General features: G+C 40.0%; 2 protein-coding genes across 3 annotated transcripts; one reads left to right on the top strand and one right to left on the bottom strand.

The window, feature by feature from the left end:
• The first annotated feature begins 7321 nt into the window (after window positions 1-7321).
• Window positions 7322-7939, top strand: LOC145045353 (cysteine proteinase inhibitor 5-like). Of its 2 annotated transcripts, XM_078993697.1 has the most exons (2): window positions 7322-7443; window positions 7530-7939. In XM_078993697.1, exons 1-2 carry the CDS (start codon window positions 7413-7415, stop codon window positions 7811-7813), a joined length of 315 nt encoding a protein of 104 aa, XP_078849823.1. In that variant the 5' UTR covers window positions 7322-7412; the 3' UTR covers window positions 7814-7939. The 2 variants fall into 2 exon arrangements, with proteins under 2 accessions (XP_078849823.1, XP_078849818.1); XM_078993692.1 differs by having other exon boundaries at window positions 7338-7939.
• A 673-nt stretch (window positions 7940-8612) lies between these two features.
• Window positions 8613-14429, bottom strand: SKIP5 (SKP1/ASK-interacting protein 5). The gene is made up of 5 exons (XM_078993687.1): window positions 14219-14429; window positions 10593-10737; window positions 10082-10160; window positions 9382-9440; window positions 8613-9140 (listed from the first exon to the last, which is right to left on the bottom strand). Exons 1-5 carry the CDS (start codon window positions 14340-14342, stop codon window positions 8774-8776), a joined length of 774 nt encoding a protein of 257 aa, XP_078849813.1. The 5' UTR covers window positions 14343-14429; the 3' UTR covers window positions 8613-8773.
• Between the last annotated feature and the right edge of the window lie 8171 nt (window positions 14430-22600).

The following is a 22600-nucleotide window of genomic DNA, read 5'->3' as shown; positions in this document are numbered from 1 at the left end:
ACTTTGATAATAAATGTATTGAAAACCTTTTTGTAATAACTTAATGAATTGGAATGTTTTTGAAAAGTTTAAATTTTGATGAAATTTTTGGTCATTACAAGTTCGTATCAGAGCCTTGGTTTGAGTGAATTGGAGGAACACTCGTGTGAGTCCAGTCTCAAATCGAGGAGGGCTTTCAAAAGAGAATTTAAAATGGTTTTCAAAATAAGTAAAGGAGGACGCAGAGGTACGATCAGCCAGAGCCAGTAAGTAACACCAAAATACCATACATGATATTTGTTTTTATTGAGATTTGATAGAACAACATGCTAGTGCTAGGCTAGGGATCTTCAGGATTTCATGATATGTTGCCTGTTTTATGATGCCTACTAGCCTAGGGTTCCCTTCTGTATGAGATTTTCAGTGTTCCTCTAGGAGTGAGGATTGAGCGCCTGCTATGTATATTTGTCTCTAGGGTGTTGTGGTAGTACTTCATACAAATATGGGTAGGTGTGGAAGGTAGTATGGGCCCGTACTACTGAAAGCATAGGACCCATACGCGTATCAGGGAAACCATGACCTCTAGGGTTGGGTTGGGAGTTGGTCCCCGGGTTAGTGGGAAGTATCTGAGATTTTGTGATGTTTTTCAGTATGGTGGTTACGAGGCATACTGGGAGTGGATCCGGGTCAGGATCGGGAGCAGGAGAGGGAGGTCAGGGCGGGTCTATACCACCCGAGGTTATTGGTCAGACGAGCACAGGCGAGTTGGATGTCAGGATTCGTGAGATCTTGCACGATGAGGTTGTTGCGTTGTTCCAGGCTGAGCTGCCGAAACTGTTTGGGTCGATTAAGACCGCCATGGTGGAGTATTTCGATGAGCGTTATGCAGCTCTCATAGAGACGGCTGCCGCGGCAGCTACAACAGTTGTAGCAGCGGCAGGGGGAGGAGTTGGTCGGGGTTTTCAGTATCGGGACTTCGTTAATACGAAGCCTCCCACCTTTGATGGAGTTCAGGACCCGATTGTTGCTATGAGATGGTTATCGGATGTGGAAGGGTGTTTCTTCACGTGTTCATGCCCTGCTGATCAGAGGGTGAAATGTGCTCTGAACCTGTTGAGGCTCGGGGCGAAGGATTGGTGGAGATTGACCACAAAGTCGTATTCGGATGCGCAGAGGGCTGCGGTTTCATGGGATCAGTTCAGAGAGATGTTCAGCACTCGTTATGTTGCGCGAGTTGAGAGAGAGAGAGAGAGAGATTGGCTCAGGAGTTCTTGGAGCTGAAGCAGGGTTCGGATTCGGTGACCGAGATCACCCGGATGTTCACTGAGAGGGCGATGTTCTGCCCTGAGTTCGCTTCGGAGCAGGCTCAGATGTCCCGATATCTGAGTATGCTCAAGAGGGATATCAGACAGTTCGTGTCTACGCAGAGGTGTGAGACCTTGTTAGAGTTGCAGGAGGCCTCCAGGCGGCGTGAGTTGGAGATTGAGTTGCAGTTGCGAGAGCAGAGGCAGGCTCCGATGCAGTCGCAGCCGACACCGAAACGGTCTAAGACCGTCGATTCTAGATTGGGAGATTAGAGCAGCCACACTTGTGGGAAGTGTGGGAAGGGTCACACCGGAGTTTGTCGGTCCGATGGTGCATGCCGCAAGTGCGGAAAAGAGGGGCACTATGCGAGGGATTTTCGGCAGGCAGTCTTGAGTCGGGATTTGAGGATCTGCTATCATTGTCATCAGGTTGGGCACTTGAGGGTCAACTGTCCACAGCTTACTGCAGGACCGATGCAGGCTCCAGCACCGGCCACATTGAGGATCACGGGTGGAGGTCAGGGTGGAGCGGAGCCCCTAAGGGCTCAGGGTCGTGCTTTTCAGCTTACAGCAGAGGAGATCAGGGCAGTGCCAGATGCAGCTGTGGGTAAGTTCTTCTTGATGTCTTATTATTTTATGATTATTGTGGAGTATTGTTTATCTGGTAGTCTCGTTGCATGGTTTTAGGTATTGTATTCTTTGATTTTGAGGGTTATGGCATGGTTATGGGCTTAGTGTTAGAAATTTCGTTGGTTATCATTATTGAGGGTTGTTCGTGGGAATCAGGTGTTGGTCTGGATATTGAGAAACATTTTCAGTCTGAGGAGTGGTTAGCTGAGGATCGAGTTCTTTCGTGCCGGGATCATCAGTATTGTTATGCGATTGGTGAAGGTTGTTCGTGTTAGTGGGAAACGGTTCGCGTGAAAGGCGACCGGTGGTTGATAGTCAGTGCACTAAGTGGGGGAGAATTGGAGAATTCTCCAGAAAAATCGATGAGTATGAAGGGTCATTTAGCTGCATGGGATTCAGTAGTGTCTCGGTCAGCCAAAAGCGTGAGCTGGTATGAGTAAGTGGCAGACGTGCGGGGCGGGATACAGACCAAGAGCGATTGATTGCGGAAGGCCTAGGATCGGGCCGGGACTGAGTATATGGGATGGAGGTAGAGTTCGGAACCCCTAGAGGGCTAGAACAATATGCATGGGAGGAGTTTCCCGAAGGAGTAACTCGGAATGTTGATTGCTAGTCGAGCGGTCCGGATAGACTGAAGGCCAGTAGGCATACCAGTCAGGCCGAAGGCTCGGAGGACGGTCCATCTAGACTGAAGACCCTGGAGGGCGGTCCAGGTCTGCTGAAGGTTATGAGAGTGGTCCAGTCTGGCTGAAGGCCTGGTAAGGTGGTTATTGTTAGACCGGTTCGAGGAAATAGGTTGAGTATATCGCGATATGTTAGCATTAGAAGGTCTGGCCCCGGGTATTGATCTTGATTAGTGGAGGTAGTGCATAAACTTGAGAGTCTTCGCGAGTGGATTCAGAGTATGTATGGTGCATGGGATAACGGCTGTGCCATAAGGAAATGGTGTAGTATTGGGTGAGCATCGTGGCACTTGTGGTAGTGTCAGGGCAGCCAAGTGGATCTCCTTGGTAAGGAAAAAGGGAAAGGAATGTAGCTCCGAGAGGGAGTGTAAGTCACGGAAGTGAAATCAGTAGTGCGAAGTTATGACTGAAGTGTTACAATTATGGTAATTGCACAGTGTGTGCGGCGGTGATATGGGATCACATCCGGCTTGGATGTCTGCCGATGTCGGAAGGAAATTCCGAGGGTGTAAAGTCAAGAGGCTCGTAAGGGATGCAGAGATGGAGTCCTGGATTCCCAACTCAATTTTTGGTTAAGAAATTGTGTATGCAGTGGTAATTCATCCTGGGGGATGTTTGGAGGTGTTGTTAGTGTATCGGGCTTTCCAACCCGAGGATGCTAGAGTCAGTTCAACATGGGTATGAGATTGTGGAGAGGGACTCATGAGAGTTGCTATGAGATTAAGGGATGTATCATCCTGTCAGCATAGAGTGGGTAAAGTTGAATTCAGAATGGGATTCTGGTGGTTCAGGGATTATCTCTAGCTCGTATGAGTCAAGTGAGTGTTGTGACTTGGATTGAGCGAAGTATCATGGAGGGGTACTCAGTTGTTAGGTGTGGTTATCAGAGGGTAAAGCCGGTGGCCGGCTTGTGACGGTGGTCAAGACACCGCGAGAAAGGAGAAAGTGAGTTTCTGGTTTCTATGGTTGTGCTTTGTGGAACCTGGTTGGGTTAATGCCAGGAGTTGTAATTCGAGAGAATTTCTAGAGTTGAGTTGCCGCAGGCTTCGAGGACGAAGCCTACTTTAAGTGGGGGATATTTGTAACATCCTGGAATATCAAGAGTAGAGTTGAAGGGCTAAAAGTGAAAATGTATAAGGGCAACTCGGCGAGTCCATGGGAGGACTCGGCGAGTAGGGTCGCGACTCAGGTCGCGTGTTAAGTGGCCAACTCGACGAGTCCAAGGCTAGACTCGGCGAGTAGGTTTTGTGTGAGGAAAACCCTAAATTCGGGGGATGAGCCCTATATAAGGACATTATACCCTCTCCCCAGCCTCCTTACCTTCCCTTGAAGTCCAAAAACCCTAAATACGCGTTTGTGAAGGTTTTTAGTGCATTTGAGCCTTGGAGAAGAAAGTTGGAGGAAGATCTTGGAGAGTTAGGAGGCTTGGAGCAAGGGGCTTTGCTTAGATTCGGATTCCTTGCTGTTGGGGGCTTCATTTTGAGGTAATATCTCGTTCTTGGGTTGTGTTCTTCTAGAGTCATCATTTTGGGGTTGTCTGGGAAGCTTAGATTGTGTTATCTTGAGTTTGAAGGATAGATCTGAGGTTGTTACCTCAGATATGAAGTGGAGAAGGTCTAGAGTGCATTAAAGTCCCTGTTATTGAGTGATTGGTGAAGCTATCTTTTCCCAAACCCTAGCCCTAGAGTGTAAAATGCCTAGATCTCTTTGGATTCACGTAAAGTTTGCCACTTTACGTGATGGATGGGTTGTATAAGGGTAGATCTATGTTTTGGATCATCTGCATGGCTTGGAAAGCTTCTGCATGGGTTAAGATCTAGTGGTACTCGGCGAGTCACAAAGGTGTACTCGGCAAGTTGCTTGAAGATGGACTGGAACTCAGCGAGTTGGAAGAACAACTCGGCGAGTAGGTTAAAGATAGCCTCGGACTCGGCGAGTCTGTTCTTGGGAGTCTGGTCGTGAGGTCCTAATATTCTTTTGGTTGAGTCATGAATCGGCGAGTCAAGGGAGGACTCGGTAAGTTGAGTGCGAGGGGACTCAGAGTTGTGAGACTCAGCGAGTCTCGGTGTGACTCGGTGAGTTGAATCGTGGTTTAGGGAAGTTCTGAGCATGGGGACTCGACGAGTCATTAGGTTGACTCGACGAGTAGAGTCAATCAGGAGGATGAGTTTGACTTTGACTTTGACCAAGGGTTGACCAGTTGACTTCCAGGGGTAATTTGGTATTTATTGGTATTTATTGGATTCAGTCTTTTTGGGTATTGACAGTGGTGGAGTTCCGGTCGGAGGTTGCAGCAGCGTGATCTTATCCTTTTCAGTCAACAGTTGCGAGGTGAGTCATCCTCACTATATCGACAGGGTCTAAGGCACCAAGGCTGGCCCTTTATCGGATTGAGATCCGGGTAATTGTTGTTATGTTATTGCTTTGATATGTCTGCATCCTGGTAGCTAGGATGATATATGTTAGATACCTGGTTAAGGTCGGTTTCCATCAGATATATAGGGTGATACTATGCTAGTGACCGGTTAGGTCGGTATCCTGGTTAGGATGATGATATGTTATGTGATCTGTTTGATCGGCTTGTTGACTGTGAACTCTTATATGATTGTATGTTTATGTGCACATGGTTGTTTGGACTGGAGTTGGGTTGAGGCGTGTCCTGCTTTGTGCTGTAGGCCAAGATACCTAGGGCGGACCGGTTGTTCCGAAGGCCTAGCGAGCGGTCCGGATAGGCTGTAGGCCCCACGAGGGCGGATCAGACGTGCCGAGGCTCGGAGAGTGGACCAAGCCAACTGAAGGCCTGATGCGGGCGGACCAGTCATACTGTAGACTCAGAGAGTGGACCAGGTGGGTTGAAGGCCCGGTGCGGGCGGACCAACCACACTGCAGACTCGAGGGACATGACTAGACACGAAGGGTGGATCCGGTGGACTGTTGGCCGGTGCGACGGACCAGTCACACAGCAGACCCGATATGCATGGCTGTTCTGTGATTCGATATGATATAGCATGTTATGTGTATGGTATATGTGGTTGGTATTTTAGGGGTATCTCACTAAGCTTTCGGGCTTACAGTTGTGGTTTAATATTTTTCAGGTTCTTCAGGAGACCGTGGCAAGGCAAAGGCGTGATCGTACCGCTCATCGTGTTTATGTTTTATGATATGGACCTGGGAATACTCTGATAATAAATGTATTGAAAACCTTTTTGTAATAACTTATGAATTAGGATTTTTTTGAAAAGTTTAAATTTTGTTGAAATTTTTGGTCGTTACAGAATACCTTGAAACCGTTATTGGTGAACCCCACTACCTCCATATAGGACGTCACTGATTGAATCGTAGCATAAAGAAGGTCGACGATCTTCAAAAGGAAAGAGTGCAGATGAGCAAATTGTTGACGACGATACCTGGTTGGGATAACGATGGTGTCGTCTCTTCTCTTAAGCACAAACAGTGGAGAAAGAGAATAGAGCCTGAATGTTAGAGAGTCATTGAATACAATGAAACAGTGAGAATAAAACTTTATATAAGAAACAGGATTCGACCTTAGCCGAAAGAAATCAAAAAAATCGCAAGTAGATGACGAATTAGTGACCTTGTCGATGAGTTATGGTTGTGGTGGTTGAGATTGGTGCTGCCGACGCCGTTGATTTTCCTCCATGTCTAACATGAATGCTCGTAGGGTTGTGGTTGCTGGCATTCATAGCGACTGAAGAGAGAAGGTGGAGGAAGAAGCAAGCGGTGGAGACATCGATTAGAGGATGGAAAGATCAGAAAATATGAAAGCTCGTAGGGTTGTGGTTGTCGGCATTCACAACAATTGAAGAGAGAAGGTGGATTAAGAAGCAAGTGGTGGAGACATCGATTAGAGGATGGAAGGACCGGAAACTAAAATGTTAACTGTAAGGTGATGGAGGAATAAGGCAAAGAAGAAGTAGTAGATTAGAGTATAAAGATAAGGCGGTGAAAGATTCTAGAAGTTGAAATAAAGCGATGGAGAAGACACTAATCTCATTTTCATTGGTTAGACAGGGGGGTGGAATCATCGGAAAAAAAATCTCCATCACAACAAAAGATTAAAAAAGAATAATAAAAATGTTCAATATGTGAGTAGGTTTCCGATTAATAAAAAAAAAAGTGGTTCAATATTGTTACGTAGGACTTCTAAATTAATCTGTGTCTAATATGAATGCTCGTAGGGTTGTGGTTGTCGGCATTCACAGCGACTGAAGAGAGAAAGTGGAGGAAGAAGCAAACGGTGGAGACATCGATTAGAGGATGGAAGGATCAGAAACTAAAAGTGTTAACTATAAGGCGATGGAGGAATAAGGTAAAGAAGAAGCGGTAGATTAGAATATAAAGATGAGGCGGTGAAAAATTCTAAAAGTTGAAGTGAAACGGTGGAGAAGACATTGATCTCATTTTCATTGGTTAGACAAAGCGGTAGTGGAATTAAAAAGAAAAAAAAAATCCCCATTACAACAAAAGATTAAAAAAAAATAGTAAAGTGGAGAATACTGTTACCTAGGAATTTCTAAATTAATCTATTATTATAATAATAATAATAATAATAATAATAAGCTTTGCCAAACACGTTTCCCAAACCCCATCGAAATAATAATAATAATAATAATAATAATAATACCAAACACGTTTCTCAAACCACATCGAACTATCATGTAATCTAGTTAAAAAAAAAAAAAAAAAAAGATTATAAATAAATAAATCAATAAAACCAATAAAATAATGCCGTGTAAAACGCAATTATGGTGAATGCATATGAAGTATTTTGATAGAGAAGAAGGATCAGAGCCCTATGAAATCATCTTCTATTCCCCATTCTACAGGTAATTAATTGGTCCTTAAAAAATGCACAATCTCTTCTTCTTCTTCCTCCTACCTTTTCTCTTCTGTAATTCCTCCGCCGCGTTAGGAGAAGCACCTCTCACCGGCGGTTGGAGGCCAATTCCGAACGTAGCCGCGCCTACAGTCGTCGACATCGGGAAGTTTGCGGTTGATGAGCACAACAAGAATGACCATACGTCTCTCAAGTTCGAAAAAGTGACGAAGGGAGAAAGCCAAGTGGTCGCCGGAATGAACTACAAATTGACAATCACGGCGGAGGACGGCAGCGTAAACAACAATTACGAGGCGGTTGTTTGGGTTAAGCCTTGGCAGAAATTCAGGCAACTTGTGTCCTTTAAGGGACCCGTTTGAGGAAAGAATTTAGGTTTTCTTAATAGTTTTGCAATATGCATTTTGTGTGTTTTTAAATGGCGATTTCGATCTGTATAACCAAATTAAATAAACAGAAATCGAAGGATGCATCAGGTCTGTATTTAATTTCATGAGTTTTTCTTTTGATCATGGTGATATTGGAAGTTTAGAATCCACACCATGGTTGCAAATTGGAAGAGAAACGTGAAGACCACCAAAACCATAGCCATGAATAACAGGAAATTGATCTGTATAACCTAATATTTCCAATAATATGACTTGATCCAACTACACAATTTTTTTTACACATAATGTCAGTGTATCTATGTTTGTTCACCCGCAATAGAAATGTGCTTTTATATTTTACTGATAATAATTTGTTCATCCACAATAGCAATGTGTTTGTATATTTTACTGATATCAACACATGACAAATATTAAATTTTTCTTTACTTATAATACACATGACAAATGAAGTACAATGCTCATATTGGTTGTGAGCATGAATAAACCAACAATAGCAATGTATTTGTATATTTTACTGATATCAACACATGACAAATATTAAATTTTTCTTTACTTATAATACACGTGACAAATGAAGTACAATGCTCATATTGGTTGTGAGCATGAATAAACCAACAATAGCAATGTATTTGTATATTTTACTGATATCAACACATGAATAAACCAACAATAGCAATGTATTTGACAAATGAAGTACAATGCTCATATTGGTTGTGAGCATGAATAAACCAACAATAGCAATGTATTTGTATATTTTACTGATATCAACACATGACAAATATTCAATTCCATTTCCAACAAACCAACAATTAACAATCATCTACATAAATAAATACTACAATGAAAAAAACATATATAAATACGTTGCTATTAATTGTCATTCAACTAATGAAATTATTTTACAACATATGTCGGTATATAAACGATATATCACTATAATTGATGAACCACATTGAACCAGAAACACATAGAAGTGCGTGCATAAATGACACGGACTTGCTGCAATGCGAGTGTGCCGCTAGTCAAAACAGCTTTCGCACCGCCCATGATTCGAGTTTGGGAAACCGATACACTATCGCCGCCAGTTATCTTGGCGGCAGAAGGCGGTGGTAGTGGTGGTTCACAGCCACTACCGGCAGTGGTGATAATGGCATAGGAGAGATAGTCTAAAGGGTTGGACTCGCATTGGAGATTACAGTCTTCGATTATCAGTCTACCGCTTCTGTGAAGCAAACAGCAGCCAAGTTCTGCTTTTACGGTTAGGTTTGCCAATTTGCACGTTGATAGAAACTCCAAAGCGCTGTAAATAAATGCAAGAAATAGCAATGTACTTTCAGTTATCATATTCCTTTTTTTTTTTTTGTTACATCTACCTAATTATAACATTATACTTTTCCATGTTTTTTTTTTTTTTTTTTTTTTTTTTTTTTTTTTTTTGCTTTACTGTTTAGGAATCATATTTTCAATTTAGTCTTGGAGATTAAGAAATTACCTTAAAATTAAATTTCGGCTAGAAAAAAAAAAAGATTAAATATACAAACCTGTCAGATCCTCGAGAGCATAGGAGAGTGGTGTCATCAGGGAGGTCACCTCCTCCAATCTGAAGGATTGAATTATGCAAAAATGGTAATGTTTTATGGTGGAAAGATAGAAGGGGCAGATATAATACAAATACAAATCTATATCTATACATAATCCTACTTTCATTTCTTCCTATTACAACTTTGTACTTTAAAATATCTACCGACAAATAAAAATGTTGTCTGAATACAAAGCAATTTTTTCTGCTAAATGTGAGTAGATTTTTCAAAGTATGATAAATAAAGTGGAAGTAAAATGATATATATGGTTGAACTTTCAAAGTACAATCACTTGCTAAGAACTTTTTTTTTTTTTTTTTTTTTTTTTTTTTTTTGTATAATGATGTGAAATAAATAAATGAAAGAAAGATGCTAGAATAAAAATATAAATGAAAGAACGTTGTTGTTTCTTGCATTTACCCCTATAAGGTTTATAATAAGGTACATACGTCATAACTACAAATAAATTAAAATAATTAAAAAAGTGAAAGCCTATGTCTCTTTTAATTTGGAATACATGGATTTTATATGCATGGGACTTTTTGAGTTCATCAATTGTATATATATTGTGCATATGATAACAGATGTAGATATAAGATATTTGTTAAAAGAGGAAAGGGGAAAGATTCCTAATGAAAGTTTGAAAAATTACATAACATACCAAGCACAGTGGTTTTTTTATTTGAATATTTGAAGCAGAATGAAACCCTCCTGCTCCAATCAATATCGTGTCCCCTGGCCTGAGTGGTTATGACAAGTCTGAATTAATATTTATGAAAATAAAAACCCTATTTGTTACAAGGGACTGAGATCGATCTCTCATATGCGCAAAAGACATGAATGCCCTCCATATCTTCATTGTCAGTAATAACCCTAGAAAGCTTGTCAAGTCCCATTGAGTTCCATCTTGTGTAACAAATGCAACATACATGAGACAAGACTGGACCGGACAAGCTTTTTAAGGCCATTTTCGATGATGAGGATGAAGAGGGCGTTCTCATCTTTTGCACATAAGAGAGATCGAGAGCGAGTCTCTGTCCCCCACCTTGATTCACCTTTTTTGGATGTGACAAAAAATTGTAATTTGTCATATTGACATCAGTCTTAGTCTCAGTCTCAGTCTCGGTTCCAATCGAATGCATGTCAAACACAGTAATCAACAAACTACAAACCTTGCAGCAGAAACAGCTTCTTCGATGCTTGGAAAGACGCCAGGTTCTTTTAACCCTTTGACCGCCCGGTCAACTCGCAACCAAAGGCCAGGATGACACGCCAAGAAAAGCCATCTGTGGCAAACGAGGGCTGTGTTATACCGATCTGCAAACTCAACATCAATATGTGACACCATATGAAATCATATTTCTGCATATATTCAGCAAAAAATCTAACATTATATATTAAGCCTACTTTTATTTACTTTCATTATACTTTTTATTAAGGCATTGTACATTGAAAAGTCTATATGTACCTTCACATTTTTCTTAATAGGATATTATACCTATGTAATTGTAGCAAGTGAGAATTGCTTTGTATTTAGGTGACATTGCTATAATTGGGTATGTTTTGAAAGTACAAAGTTGTAATAGAAAGAAATGAAAGTAAGATGATTTATAAACAAGTCAATGAAAGTATGTTGCTATGTTTGTCATTTAACACTATTAATTATTATACTTAAGAGTGTGAATGTCACACAGGTACTGTTTTCAGTATATATATATATATATATATATATATATTCATGATTAATAAAGTTAAAGGTCTAAAGCCTATATATGACTTAGTTGTGCAATGGAATGATTAATAAAGTTAAAGGTCTAAAGCCTATATATGACTTAGTTGTGCAATGGAAAAGCATAAACAACTGTTAAGAACAATTAGGAAATGGTTGTCATAGAAAAAATGCTAGAAGTTTTAATTATCAAGAAAACTAAAACCAAGTAAGCAAGCACACAAGTAACTTACAAATGTTTACATCATGTTGATTAAGGTGCTTACAATAGGTGTAACATTCTTATGGATGTGCCATGTCTAAAGTCTATAGGACAAAGGATGTAATGCACATAATTCATCTATAAATAACAGCCATGTTAATCATTTTTCTTCATCCCAAAACTAAAATCATTCTCAAATAATTAGTAGTAAGTTGAATGTTTTAGAAGCATAAAAGTTCAAGCCAAAGCAAAATGAGCACTTATGTGATTTAATGGGATGCATACATGCTATATTTGTTGTATACTACTTTGTGTGTTTTATTGCTAAATGTTTTAAAGACATGTTTTAGTATGTTATCAAGATAGCATGAAAGTTTTATATATGTTAAGTTTGGTCATTTAAATTACCCATCGTATGGGGTATTGTATGAAGGGTCATCTTGCAAACGGACCTTATAGGACAACTTTATATGGACCCAAGGTTAGCTAATTTCTCAACAGTTTTGCCTACTTACATGTAGCTATGATATCTCGAAAGAATATTTTTAAGCATGTTTCAAGAAAGGATGCATTGATTGTTATTTTTGCATTAAATGTTTATGCTAAATAATCAAAACCATAACTACTCAGTAAGCTTAAAGCTTACTTATTCTTATATGTATCTCAGGACACGAGTAAGGGACCACATGAAGTAGTTTCTATTTTAAATGAATAAAACTGGGTGTAGTATAACATGTTAAAATAGTACTTTATGTTTTTCCACTTGTCAAGTTTTCTTGTATGAACCTTTGATGAAATAATGATGTATCACTTAAAAGATATTCATTAAGGGGCATAATAAAGTTAAATGACGGTACCCACAGGATCGGGGCGTCACACGAATCAACCGATGTCAATGGGACAAAATTGTAGGACGGGACACCCTCTCGACCTCGTCTGTGCGAAAGACGTTAATGCCCTCCTTATTCACATCATCGAAAATAACCATAAAAAATTTGTCAAGTCATGTCTAATGTAACAAACACAACGTAATTGCCACTTTGAAAAGGCATGTTAGTAATCTCTAGAATTAATTGTTTCAAACAAAAATACTATTTTGATAACTTATGCTATACCCAAATTTTATTCTTTTGAAATAGAAACTACTTCATGTGGTCCCTTATTCCTTCTATCCTGAGATACATACAAGAATACATAAGCTCTAAGTTTAGTGAGTAATTATGGTTTTTGTTATTTAGCATAAAATATTTAATGCAAGAATAACAATTAATGCATTCTTTCTTGAAACATACTTGAAAACATTCCTTTAAGATTTGATAGCTACATATAAGTAGGCAAAACTAATAAGAGGTTAGCTAACCTCGGGGTTCTTAGAAGTTGTCCCATAAGGTCTGTTTGCAAGACAACCCTTCATCCTATACCCCGTATAGCAACTAAGCATGACAAAATAGTATATAACAAACATAGCATGTATACATCCCATTAAATCACATAAATACTCACTTTGCTTTAAGTTTGAACTTTTGTGCTTCCAAAATATTCAACTTACTACTAATTAATTGAGAGTGATTTTAACTTTGGAATGAAGAAAAATGCTTAATATAGCTGGTTATTTATAGGTGAATTATGTGCATTACATTCCTTGTCCTCTAAGCTTTAAACATGATATATTCATAAGAAGGTAACACCTATTGTACTTGCTTTATCTTATCTCTTAAGAAGGTTGCACATCATTTCCTTTAGCCTTAACTAGTCATCTTATAGCTTAACGAAAATCTGGACAGCTTGTACATCTACTTATAGAATCTAGTTATAGGTTTACTTGGACACCAAGCTATGGATTCTATACTTAAATGACTTGTTCTTATGTTGTCAAATCTTGCAAACACCTTAATAAACATGATGTAAGATCTTGACAGCTTGTATGTCTATGTATAGATACTATGTATAGGGTAACTTGGGAACTAATTTTTGTAATGCTATGCTTGGGTGACTTGTTCCAATGCTATAGAACTTATAAAAACCTTAATAAACATGATGCAAGCATTTGTAAGCTACTTGTGTGCTTGCTTACTTAGTTTTAAATTTTCTTATCTAAAAGACATGCATATTTTAATCAATATATTAACAAAAAAATATGTAGAGAATCGATTGGCTGGTGACACAAATTCTCTGGTCTCCACCTATATAGAGATTTATACTGATTTGAAAAGATTAACACGGACTTTAGTGTCTTTATGGAGTTAAGATACATTTCTTGGTAAGTACTATCAAACTTACTTATCTGCACAACATTTTTGATGTGGCTGATAGGAATCATACACCAAATACATGCTCAAATGTTGTTGATAGCATGGAAACGAACCCTTACCAATAATGAGTTTAGGTTTCAAGATAGTTGGTTTATTATAGTTATCGAATATGTGTGTCAGTATTAACTATTAAGTGCCAAATCATTACAAATGGAGAAGTAAGCATCAAAATTGCATTTATTACACATACAAAAAACTCAAATTCTTAAACTTCCAAAAAAACTGAAAACTCTTGTTAAAAACTCCCAATTTACCAAGATGCACAGCCATTAACAGAGATCTATAATATAAACTTTAACATGACTAGCATAACAAAATCTTCTGCCAATTCCATACAACTAATTCAGGTTAAAACTCATTAATTATCGATATGACAAGTGAAGAATGCGCGCTAAATTTGTCAATTAAGAAGTTGCAAAAGGGGAAATTGTTGCAACAGAAGCAGCAGATGGGTGAATTAACTAGTCGCGTAGGGAACAATTTGTTACAACAACAATAATGATGATAGATAATGAAAAATTAGGGTTTGTAACTGTAATAGAAAAGAAAGTGTACCTGGGATTGGAGATAAGAAGCTGAAGATATGCATCAAACAACCATCATCCAGATTGTTTACATGAGATAAACGAGAAGAGGAGTGCGTTGAGGAGCGGCTGCACTTTTGCTTGTTCTCGTCCATGTAAATCGGGTTTCCTCTTGGAGCGGTGGCGAAGAAGAAGCAACCACCGCCTTAAACAGTTTCCTTACGCCTGTAGTATTTTAGTGTATAACTAAAAAAATTTACAAATGACATCACTGTTTTTAATATTAGATTGATAACAATATAAGAAAATATTTACTTCAAATTAATAAATAAAATAGTTTAAATAAAAGGAAAACATAACTTCTATAATACTCAAGGTTCTAAATAACGTAAGGCGTGACTTGACGGCAATATCAAGCCTCAAGCTTTTCCGAGTCTTGGCGAACCACGTCATTTGTAAGGCGTGACTTAAGGTGACAATTTTGTATATAATTCATATTTTTATATGTATTTTTAACTATTATTTATTTTTATACACATATATAAGTCAAGGCGGCATTTTGGTAAAGTTTGGCGGCGCATACAAGCTTTGGAACCATGGCGCGCCATGGCGGAGCCTTGACGAGCTTTTTAGAACATTGGTAATACTATATGATCTTGCTTTTAATAAGTATTCTTCTTTTTATACTTTTAAAACGATATATTTATTAGTTTTTTTTATAAATTTGATATACACTTTTTCTTATAATAATTTTATAAATTATATTAACAGATAAATATAAACCAAAATAAATTACTTCTATATAATTAATTATTGTATTATTCAACAACCATTTTATTAAATAAAACACAATTATAAACATTGTAAAGCTTGTTTTGCACGATAGTTTATTTATTAATTTGAAGGAAATACGAAAAAGAGTTTAAAAAAGGAATTGACTTCAAGAGGGGTGCCAACACAATAAGCCGCAACACATCCTCAAATGATTCATGGCGTGTCGCCGCCACAACCTAAAACCATGGGTCTCGATTTTTAAACCATATTTAAAGACACTAACTCTTAAGGATTTCTCTCTTATCAGCTTTCATCCTCCTCAGAACCTAGGCTCCTTTCATTTTCATTTTCCATGTGTTCTTAGTGTCTTTGGTGTGAAGCTTGAAGAAGAAGCAAGTAGTTTTGGTGCAAAGGAAGTTAGATCCATAGAGTAACAACCTTTTTATCATCTCATATTGCATCTTTATGGTTTTTGGCTATTAGAGCTAGTGTTTAAGCATATTTGGCCCCTATTGTTATCATATTCTTGGAGTTTGGAAAACTCTAGGTTTGTGGATTATTTTGGATGGCTTTTTGGACTCAATAAGGTGAAAAGAGTGCATCTTAAGCTCTCTTTGAACAATGCAAGATAGCCTTAGCCTTTTGGCCTCGTTTTGTATCTAGGGTTAGTGTTTGATATGTTAGTAAAGTTTGTATTTTATCTATTAGACACATCCCAAGACGATGTCTCGAAAGTTATAGTTCCTAATTTATCGGATTAAGCACTTAATAAAAGTGGTCGTTGTTCTGCCTAGGAAGCGCAACATGACCAACCCTTGGTCATGACACGAACCTAGGACTGATTAGCGACAATATTGGACTGTCGACTTTTTGATCGATTTAAATTTTGGTCAACTTTGATGGATATGGAGTTTTAGACTAAGGTTTGATCTCTATATAATAGTGATTGTTGAGATGTGTCTAATGGTGAGTTTAAGTGGTTTGTGCTAGTTGGTTTATTTTGATGAGTCTTGCGTGTGAGACTTGGGTTGCTAGCTTTATGTGAGTTTTCTCATTATACTATATGTGACATTATATGTCCTTTGTTTGGTAGGATGTATGTGTATTGTTAATGTACAAATGTATGATTAGACTAGATTAATCTCTTGTACATTCTAGGAATTACAACTGTTCTCAGAATAGTATAGCAACAAAATGTATGTACATATATGGTCATTTATAAAAAATTCATATAGTCAACTTATTACTAAACTTAAGTGAATATCACACCGAAGTTTCCATCTTTGCTACTCTGGACCGGTTTGATCTTCAAGATTCACCAAGCTTCAGGGTCACATTAGCTTCGAGGTTCCTTTAACTGTGTGATCACTTTCTTGTATCAACAATCTCCTCATAAGTTACTTGATGACCTCTACTGTAACGTCCGGTTCCTGGTATGTATTTAATTAAAAATTTAATCGTTTTTGTATAGAAAATCGACGAGTTGGAGGCCCTAAACTCGTCGAGTGGGGATGGATTTGGATGCGGGTTATGAAGTCTACTCGATGAATTGGGAGCCTCAACTCGATGAGTAGGAATGGTAGAATGAAACCCTAATTTTCAAGGTTTTGCACCCTATTTAAACCCTTAACCCCCATAAGTCGGCCTCATTTGCAGCCTCCATTGTTCCAAACCCTAGTCACAAAACCCTAATTCACCTTTGAGAGTTTTGAGCCATTTTTATGCATTCTTTGTGATTTTGAAGAAGAATATACTTGAAGAAGGAGCAAGGACGTGTAAGAGGAGAGTAGATCTAGAAGTTGAGCTTCATTTATGGTTCATCTAAGGTATAAAGCTCCTATCCTATTTATAGTATGCTTAGATATGCTTTTAGGACATTTTCTCCATATTTTGGTCCAAGAATGTTAGCTTTTGGGATTTGGATGTCCTTTGTGGATAAACCCTTTAGATCTAGGGTCTTTAGGGGACTTCATGGAATAAAGGTGCCAACTTTATGGCCATGGAAGCCCCATGCAACTTATGGACCATCCTTTTGCCCTTTTGAGCCAAATAGACCATGCATGCAAGTAAAGATAGGAACTTTACGTGGCCAAACTATCCCTAGAGTCCAGATTTATGACCCATTGGCTTATCTTGAAGTTCTGAGGGATTTTGGAGTTGAATCTAAGCCATTTTGAGTTAGGGTTAGGGTTCATTTCTTCTAGGATGGGTCTTAATGGGTAAAGTCGGAAAATTTACCCTCCTAGATGTGTATTCGACCTAGATCTGGGATATGGGACTCAGATTCGTAGAATAATGGCTTAATACTTTGAGAAAGCTTAACAGACTGAAGAACTCGACGAGTCATAGAGGAACTCGACGAGTTAGGTCGAAATGTCCCGATTCTGTAAAAGGAAGAACTCAACAAGTTCAAGGATGGCTCGATGAGTTGATTGGAGAAGTCTCGATTCTGTTGATAGGAAGAACTCGATGAGTTCGTGAAAAAATAGACGAGTTGGGTCGCGATTTTAGGGTTTTATGATTTATGGAACTCGGCGAGTTGAGTCAACCCAGAATGTTGACTTTGACCAGGGTGTTGACTTTGACTTTGACCTTGACCAAAGTTGACCCTTAAGGGGGTTATGAGTATGAAAAAGGGAATTAAAGGAAATCTTTTATGTGTAGGAGTTTGAGTGGGGTGATTTCAGAGCCGAGGACAGTTCTGCTATTTTATAGCATTTGAGGTGAGTTACCTTCCAGTAGAAGTGGGTCGAAGGCACCAATGTTGGCCCTCTAGTAGCTGATTACAGTAGAGATTATTGTCTTTGTGATAATTGTCTGGTATTCCACCATCTGTTATGCTTTATGTGCTAGTATGCTATGATATTATGTGATAGTGGTAAGAGGGGTGAAATAGTCCCCGTAATCGGTTGAGATAAACCGGAGGATAGGTCGGGCACCCAGATATGCCTGGCAGTATGTTTATGCTATGTATTATATTAGTGGTAGGGGTGAAATAGTCCACGTAACCGGTTGAGATAAACCGGGTGGTAGGTCGGGCACCCAGATATGCCTGGCAAGGTAGGTCGAACACCCAGATATGCCTGACAGGGTAGGTTGAACACCCAGATATGCTTGACAGGGTAGGTCGGGCACCCATATATGCTTGACAGGGTGATATGTCTGACACTATGTGATTATGTGGTATGATGGGGAACTCACTAAGCTTTGAGCTTACGGTTTTCAGTTTTGGTTTCAGGTACATCCTCTTCGAAAAGAAAGGAGCCGACATGATTGCAGCGCATCACACCAGGATTTTTGCACATAAGATCTTTGGGATTTATACTCTGATGTTGTTTTATCATGACATGTTTTGACTATTGATGCTTTGGTTTTGTTAGGAGTTGATACTATGGTTGTTTCAGACAAATGGTTTTATAATATATATATATATATATATATATATATATATATATATATATATATATATATATATATATATATATATATATATATATATATATATTAAAAATGAAATTTTTGTTCGAGAATTTTGGGATGTTATAAGTTGGTATCAGAGCCTTGTTTTGAGGGATTTGGACACACGTTCGGGGGTGTCTGGACTCAAATCGAGGGTTTGAGAAATTTATAATGAATTTTTTTTTCCAAAAATTAAAATTAATGGTTTTGAGAAATAACAAGAAGTATGATGCGCGCAATCGGCCGAGCTCAAGTAAGTTTTCCCCAAGATACCCATACATGTTTGTTATGATATATGTTATGATTCTGAGAACTGAATGCTAGATTAGGGCTAAGGATCTAGGAAGGATGCCTTATATGCCTACTGTGTGTGTGTGAGAACTGCATGCTATATTAGGGCTAAGGATCTAGGAAGATGCCTTATGTGCCTGTTGTATGTGCTTATTGAACTGCATGATAGTACTGACTAGTCAGTGATATTATGGTCTGATTAGGATATGCTTGGTTTTGGTTACTCAATTCCCGAATGTTGCTTGCTTTGTGCTTTTAGGAGTTCTAGTTACCTTTAATTAACTAGTAAATGAATATGTTAAGTTACATATTACGAGGACTAAATAATTTTAGAAGGTTAGGTTTAGCCCTATTTCGCAGCTCTCGTTTGAGTCTAACCGTTGTAGGGAGAGACCCCTCATTTGAAGAGTTATTTGATCTTAGTAATATGTAATGGTATTCGCGAGCTAGTAGGGAAAGCTAGCAGGGACTTCTTATGCAGCTGATGACAGAGAGTGGGTCGGAGATTACCCTAGGGTAAGCCTAGGATGAGATTAGCACGGAGAGCAGTAGTAGTGAAAGGGACTTGGTGAGGTCAAAGCAATCCATGAGGAAAGTACAGATAGATGTGGAAGGTAGTATGGGCCTGTACTACTGAAAGCAGAGGATCCGTACTCAAATCAAGGAGAGCTGAGATTAAACCAAGGAACTTGTAGCGAGCATGAGGCCTCTCGATATTATGTATGACTCTGATGATTGTGTGGTTTGTTTCAGAATGGTGGTGACACATCATGGAGCAGGAGGTTCAGGGTCTGGGTCAGGTTCGGGTACAGGTTCCGAGCTAGTTGATGACAGATTGTGTGATTTCATTGCATCCGAGATGACGATAGGCATCCTTGAGGCGACCCTGGTGATTTTCAGGTCGATCACGGAGGGTATCATTGAGCTGATGGAGGATCGCCTTAGGGCATTCACGAGTGAAATGGCACCTGGCCAGTCAGGGACTCACAAGCTCTCCTTCAAGGATTTCATGGGATGTGGAGTGTCAAACTTCAGCGGGTTGAAGGACCTCACTATGGCGAGACGGTGGATCACATACATTGAGTCTGCGCAGGTGACGAGCTTCTGCCATGAGGGGTCGAAGGCCAGGTTTGTTGTTGGTTGTTTGAGGGAGTGGGCCAGAAACTAGTGGGAGGCAGACAATGATATCTTGGGAGCCCCCGCCATTGAGGCTATGACCTGGTCGGACTTTGTGACCATTCAGGCCAAGTTCGTGCCAGTTATGGAGATTCAGCAGCTAGCCAGGGAGTTTCTAGATATGAGATAGACTACTGAGTTAGTAGCAGAGATTACCACCAAGTTCAGGGAGAGGGCCTTATTGGTGCCTCAGTATTTGGGTGATGAGGAGAAAAACCCGGTGCCATGATATGTTAAGAGCTGACATTCGGAAATATGTCAGCTACTCAGCATGCTCAACTTTGGATCATATGATAGCGAGGGCGAGGGAGAGGGGGAGGGAGATTGATATAAAGCACACTAGGAAGAGGAAGGCAGAGACTGGGTGGATGACTGGGGTTTTTTGGAAGAAACCCAAGGGATTCGACTCGAGGTCGAAGGGCCAGCAGGGTCGGAGCCGCTGTGTGAAATGCGGCAGACCACACGAGGGAGTTTGCAGAGCTAGGGGATCGGGCTGCTACAAGTGCAACAAGGCTGGGAACTTTAGCAAGGATTGCACAGCCCATACCTCCACCATTCAAACATCAGACCTGGTTTGATTTCATTGCAATCAGAGGGGCCATAAAAATGCCAACTGCCTGAGATTGACATCAGGAGGGCTAGTGGCGGCGCCAACTCTAGCAAACATGCGGATCACAGATAGCCAACAGGGCAAGTTAGATGTTCCAGTGGTGAGGAGCCGAGCCTTCCAGCTGATCGCCAAGGAGCCGCATGCCACACCGTATGTGGTGATGGGTATGTTTTTTTTCCCTAACTTTTATTACATGTCAGTTTTGATATGTATATTCTATGTGTTTTTTTAGGATCACTCCATGTGAACGACATCCTAGTACAAGTATTATTTGACTCAGGGGCTACCCGATCATTCGTGTCTCTTCCACTCAACAAGAGGTTTGTTGAGTCTTCAGACATGTTGGATTGTCCTCTTGAGGTTGAGATTGCTGACGACCGATCCGTCCGGGCATCGAAAATACACCACTCTTGAACATCCAATTATCAAACACCTCTGCATCTAACACCTGTATCTTTCTGTTACAGCTCCTCTCTCAGTGCCAGTGGTGCTAGAACCCAGAAGTTCTCTCATAGGCTACCGTCGATCATACCAGAACAGATGATGAAACCACAATGCCCCATCGATACAGGGGGACTGGCCTGATGAAGCTAACCCCATACCTTCTACATAACACCCCTGACCGATCTCTACTACAAACCGAGAGAACACTGAACACCCCGATCTAGCAAAAAGGGAACGACCTTTTACTAACTACTCAGTAATTCACGGTATGCAATTGGCATATGACGATATTTGATGATCTAACCCAACAGGAGCAAAGAAATAAACTAGGAATAGAATTACCTAACCCGCTACAATATTCCAAACTAAAGAAAAATTCTCACAACAATGTGCTGATAAAACTGAAAGAAGGCATGGTCACATACCCGCAACATTGCCTGCTGGAGTTCTAACTTCTCCTGTCTGACATTGTAGGGCCTGACTCCTATTTGTTCGGGCTCCTATGCCACCCTCTCAGCCATCAGAGATTTGCAAAATAGCCAAAGCAGGCTCCTTCACTGTTTCTCCCCTCCTCCTCGGACAATCGGCCTTCTTATGGCCCACCTGATCACAATGGAAACATAATGGGCTTACCCCCTGAGAACAATTTCTGTTGAGATGACCAACCCCGCCACACTTGTTGCAGCCTCAACCCATGGAGCGAAAAACTCCCTTATGCAGTTTCCCGTACTTGCTGCACTAACTCCGGCCCTGCTAGCCTTTCACCCGATGATTAGAAGTCTTGGGTCTCTTCCCATAACCCTATACTATATGCACATGGCACGACCCTTTCTTCTCAAAGTGTTCAATCTCGCATCCTCGGACTTTGGAAGTCATATCCTCCTGGGTCTGACACCCGGTCATTATCACTAGCTCACTTGCCAATGGCTGAGCTGCAACAGCTGGAACATCCTCTGACCCTAAACCGGGTCACAAACTGCTCCACAAAGCTTATCAGATTCTCCAATACTCTCACCGATTCGAGTATGGATGTTGTGCATTCAGTAGTACGGGCCCAATACTACCTTCCACACCTATTCATAATTTCCTCAGCAATCCTCCTGAATCCTCTAAGTCACTTCCTCAAACTGATGCACCCAAGTCTCACTAAACCTCACTACTAACCCACTGAAGCATATCCTAGGCTTTCCTAGGTTCCTGAACCCACCCAGTCGTCAGCTGCTGAAAGACTCCTACCAATGTCGACTAACTACCTCATGAATAGAGTCGCATGAAACAGAGATAAGATAATTATTCGAGTAAAAGACTCAATCCTAGAACGGTTGGACTCAAACAAGAGTTGTGCAATAAGTCCAAGTCCTTCACTCTGAGATTATTCAACCTGTCCCACATGACTTTGCATATCCGCTTAGTAGTCAATTCACATCACCAAGAGCCCCACAGAGCACAAAGCAAGAAACATTCAGAAAATGGGGAAAATTTAACTAGCATAGCACTATTCATACCATTCTATCCCCTAATCAGGAATATGTACTAGCATGTAATTCAAAGGCTCATACAATCAGGCATAACCTAAACAGGTTATCCTATCACTGGCTAATCAGTACTAGCATGCAGATCTACAAACACATACAATAGGAATACAAGACATCCTTCCTA

This window comes from Lactuca saligna, chromosome 1, assembly GCF_052625555.1.
Source record: "Lactuca saligna cultivar CGN05327 chromosome 1, ASM5262555v1, whole genome shotgun sequence".
Lineage (NCBI taxonomy): Eukaryota > Viridiplantae > Streptophyta > Magnoliopsida > Asterales > Asteraceae > Lactuca > Lactuca saligna.
Note: the sequence above shows the minus strand (reverse complement) of the source record. Positions and strands in the feature narration are given on the sequence as shown.

Coding starts and splice junctions, on each gene's coding strand:
- SKIP5 (XM_078993687.1), bottom strand. CDS start 14,342: ATGGACGAGAACAAGCAAAAGTGCAGCCGCTCCTCAACGCACTCCTCT. Junction 10,738..14,218: donor CTTCTTATCTCCAATCCCAG/GTACACTTTCTT, acceptor TTGAGTTTGCAG/ATCGGTATAACACAGCCCTC. Junction 10,161..10,592: donor GAAGCTGTTTCTGCTGCAAG/GTTTGTAGTTTG, acceptor ATAACCACTCAG/GCCAGGGGACACGATATTGA.
- LOC145045353 (XM_078993692.1), top strand. CDS start 7,466: ATGCACAATCTCTTCTTCTTCTTCCTCCTACCTTTTCTCTTCTGTAAT.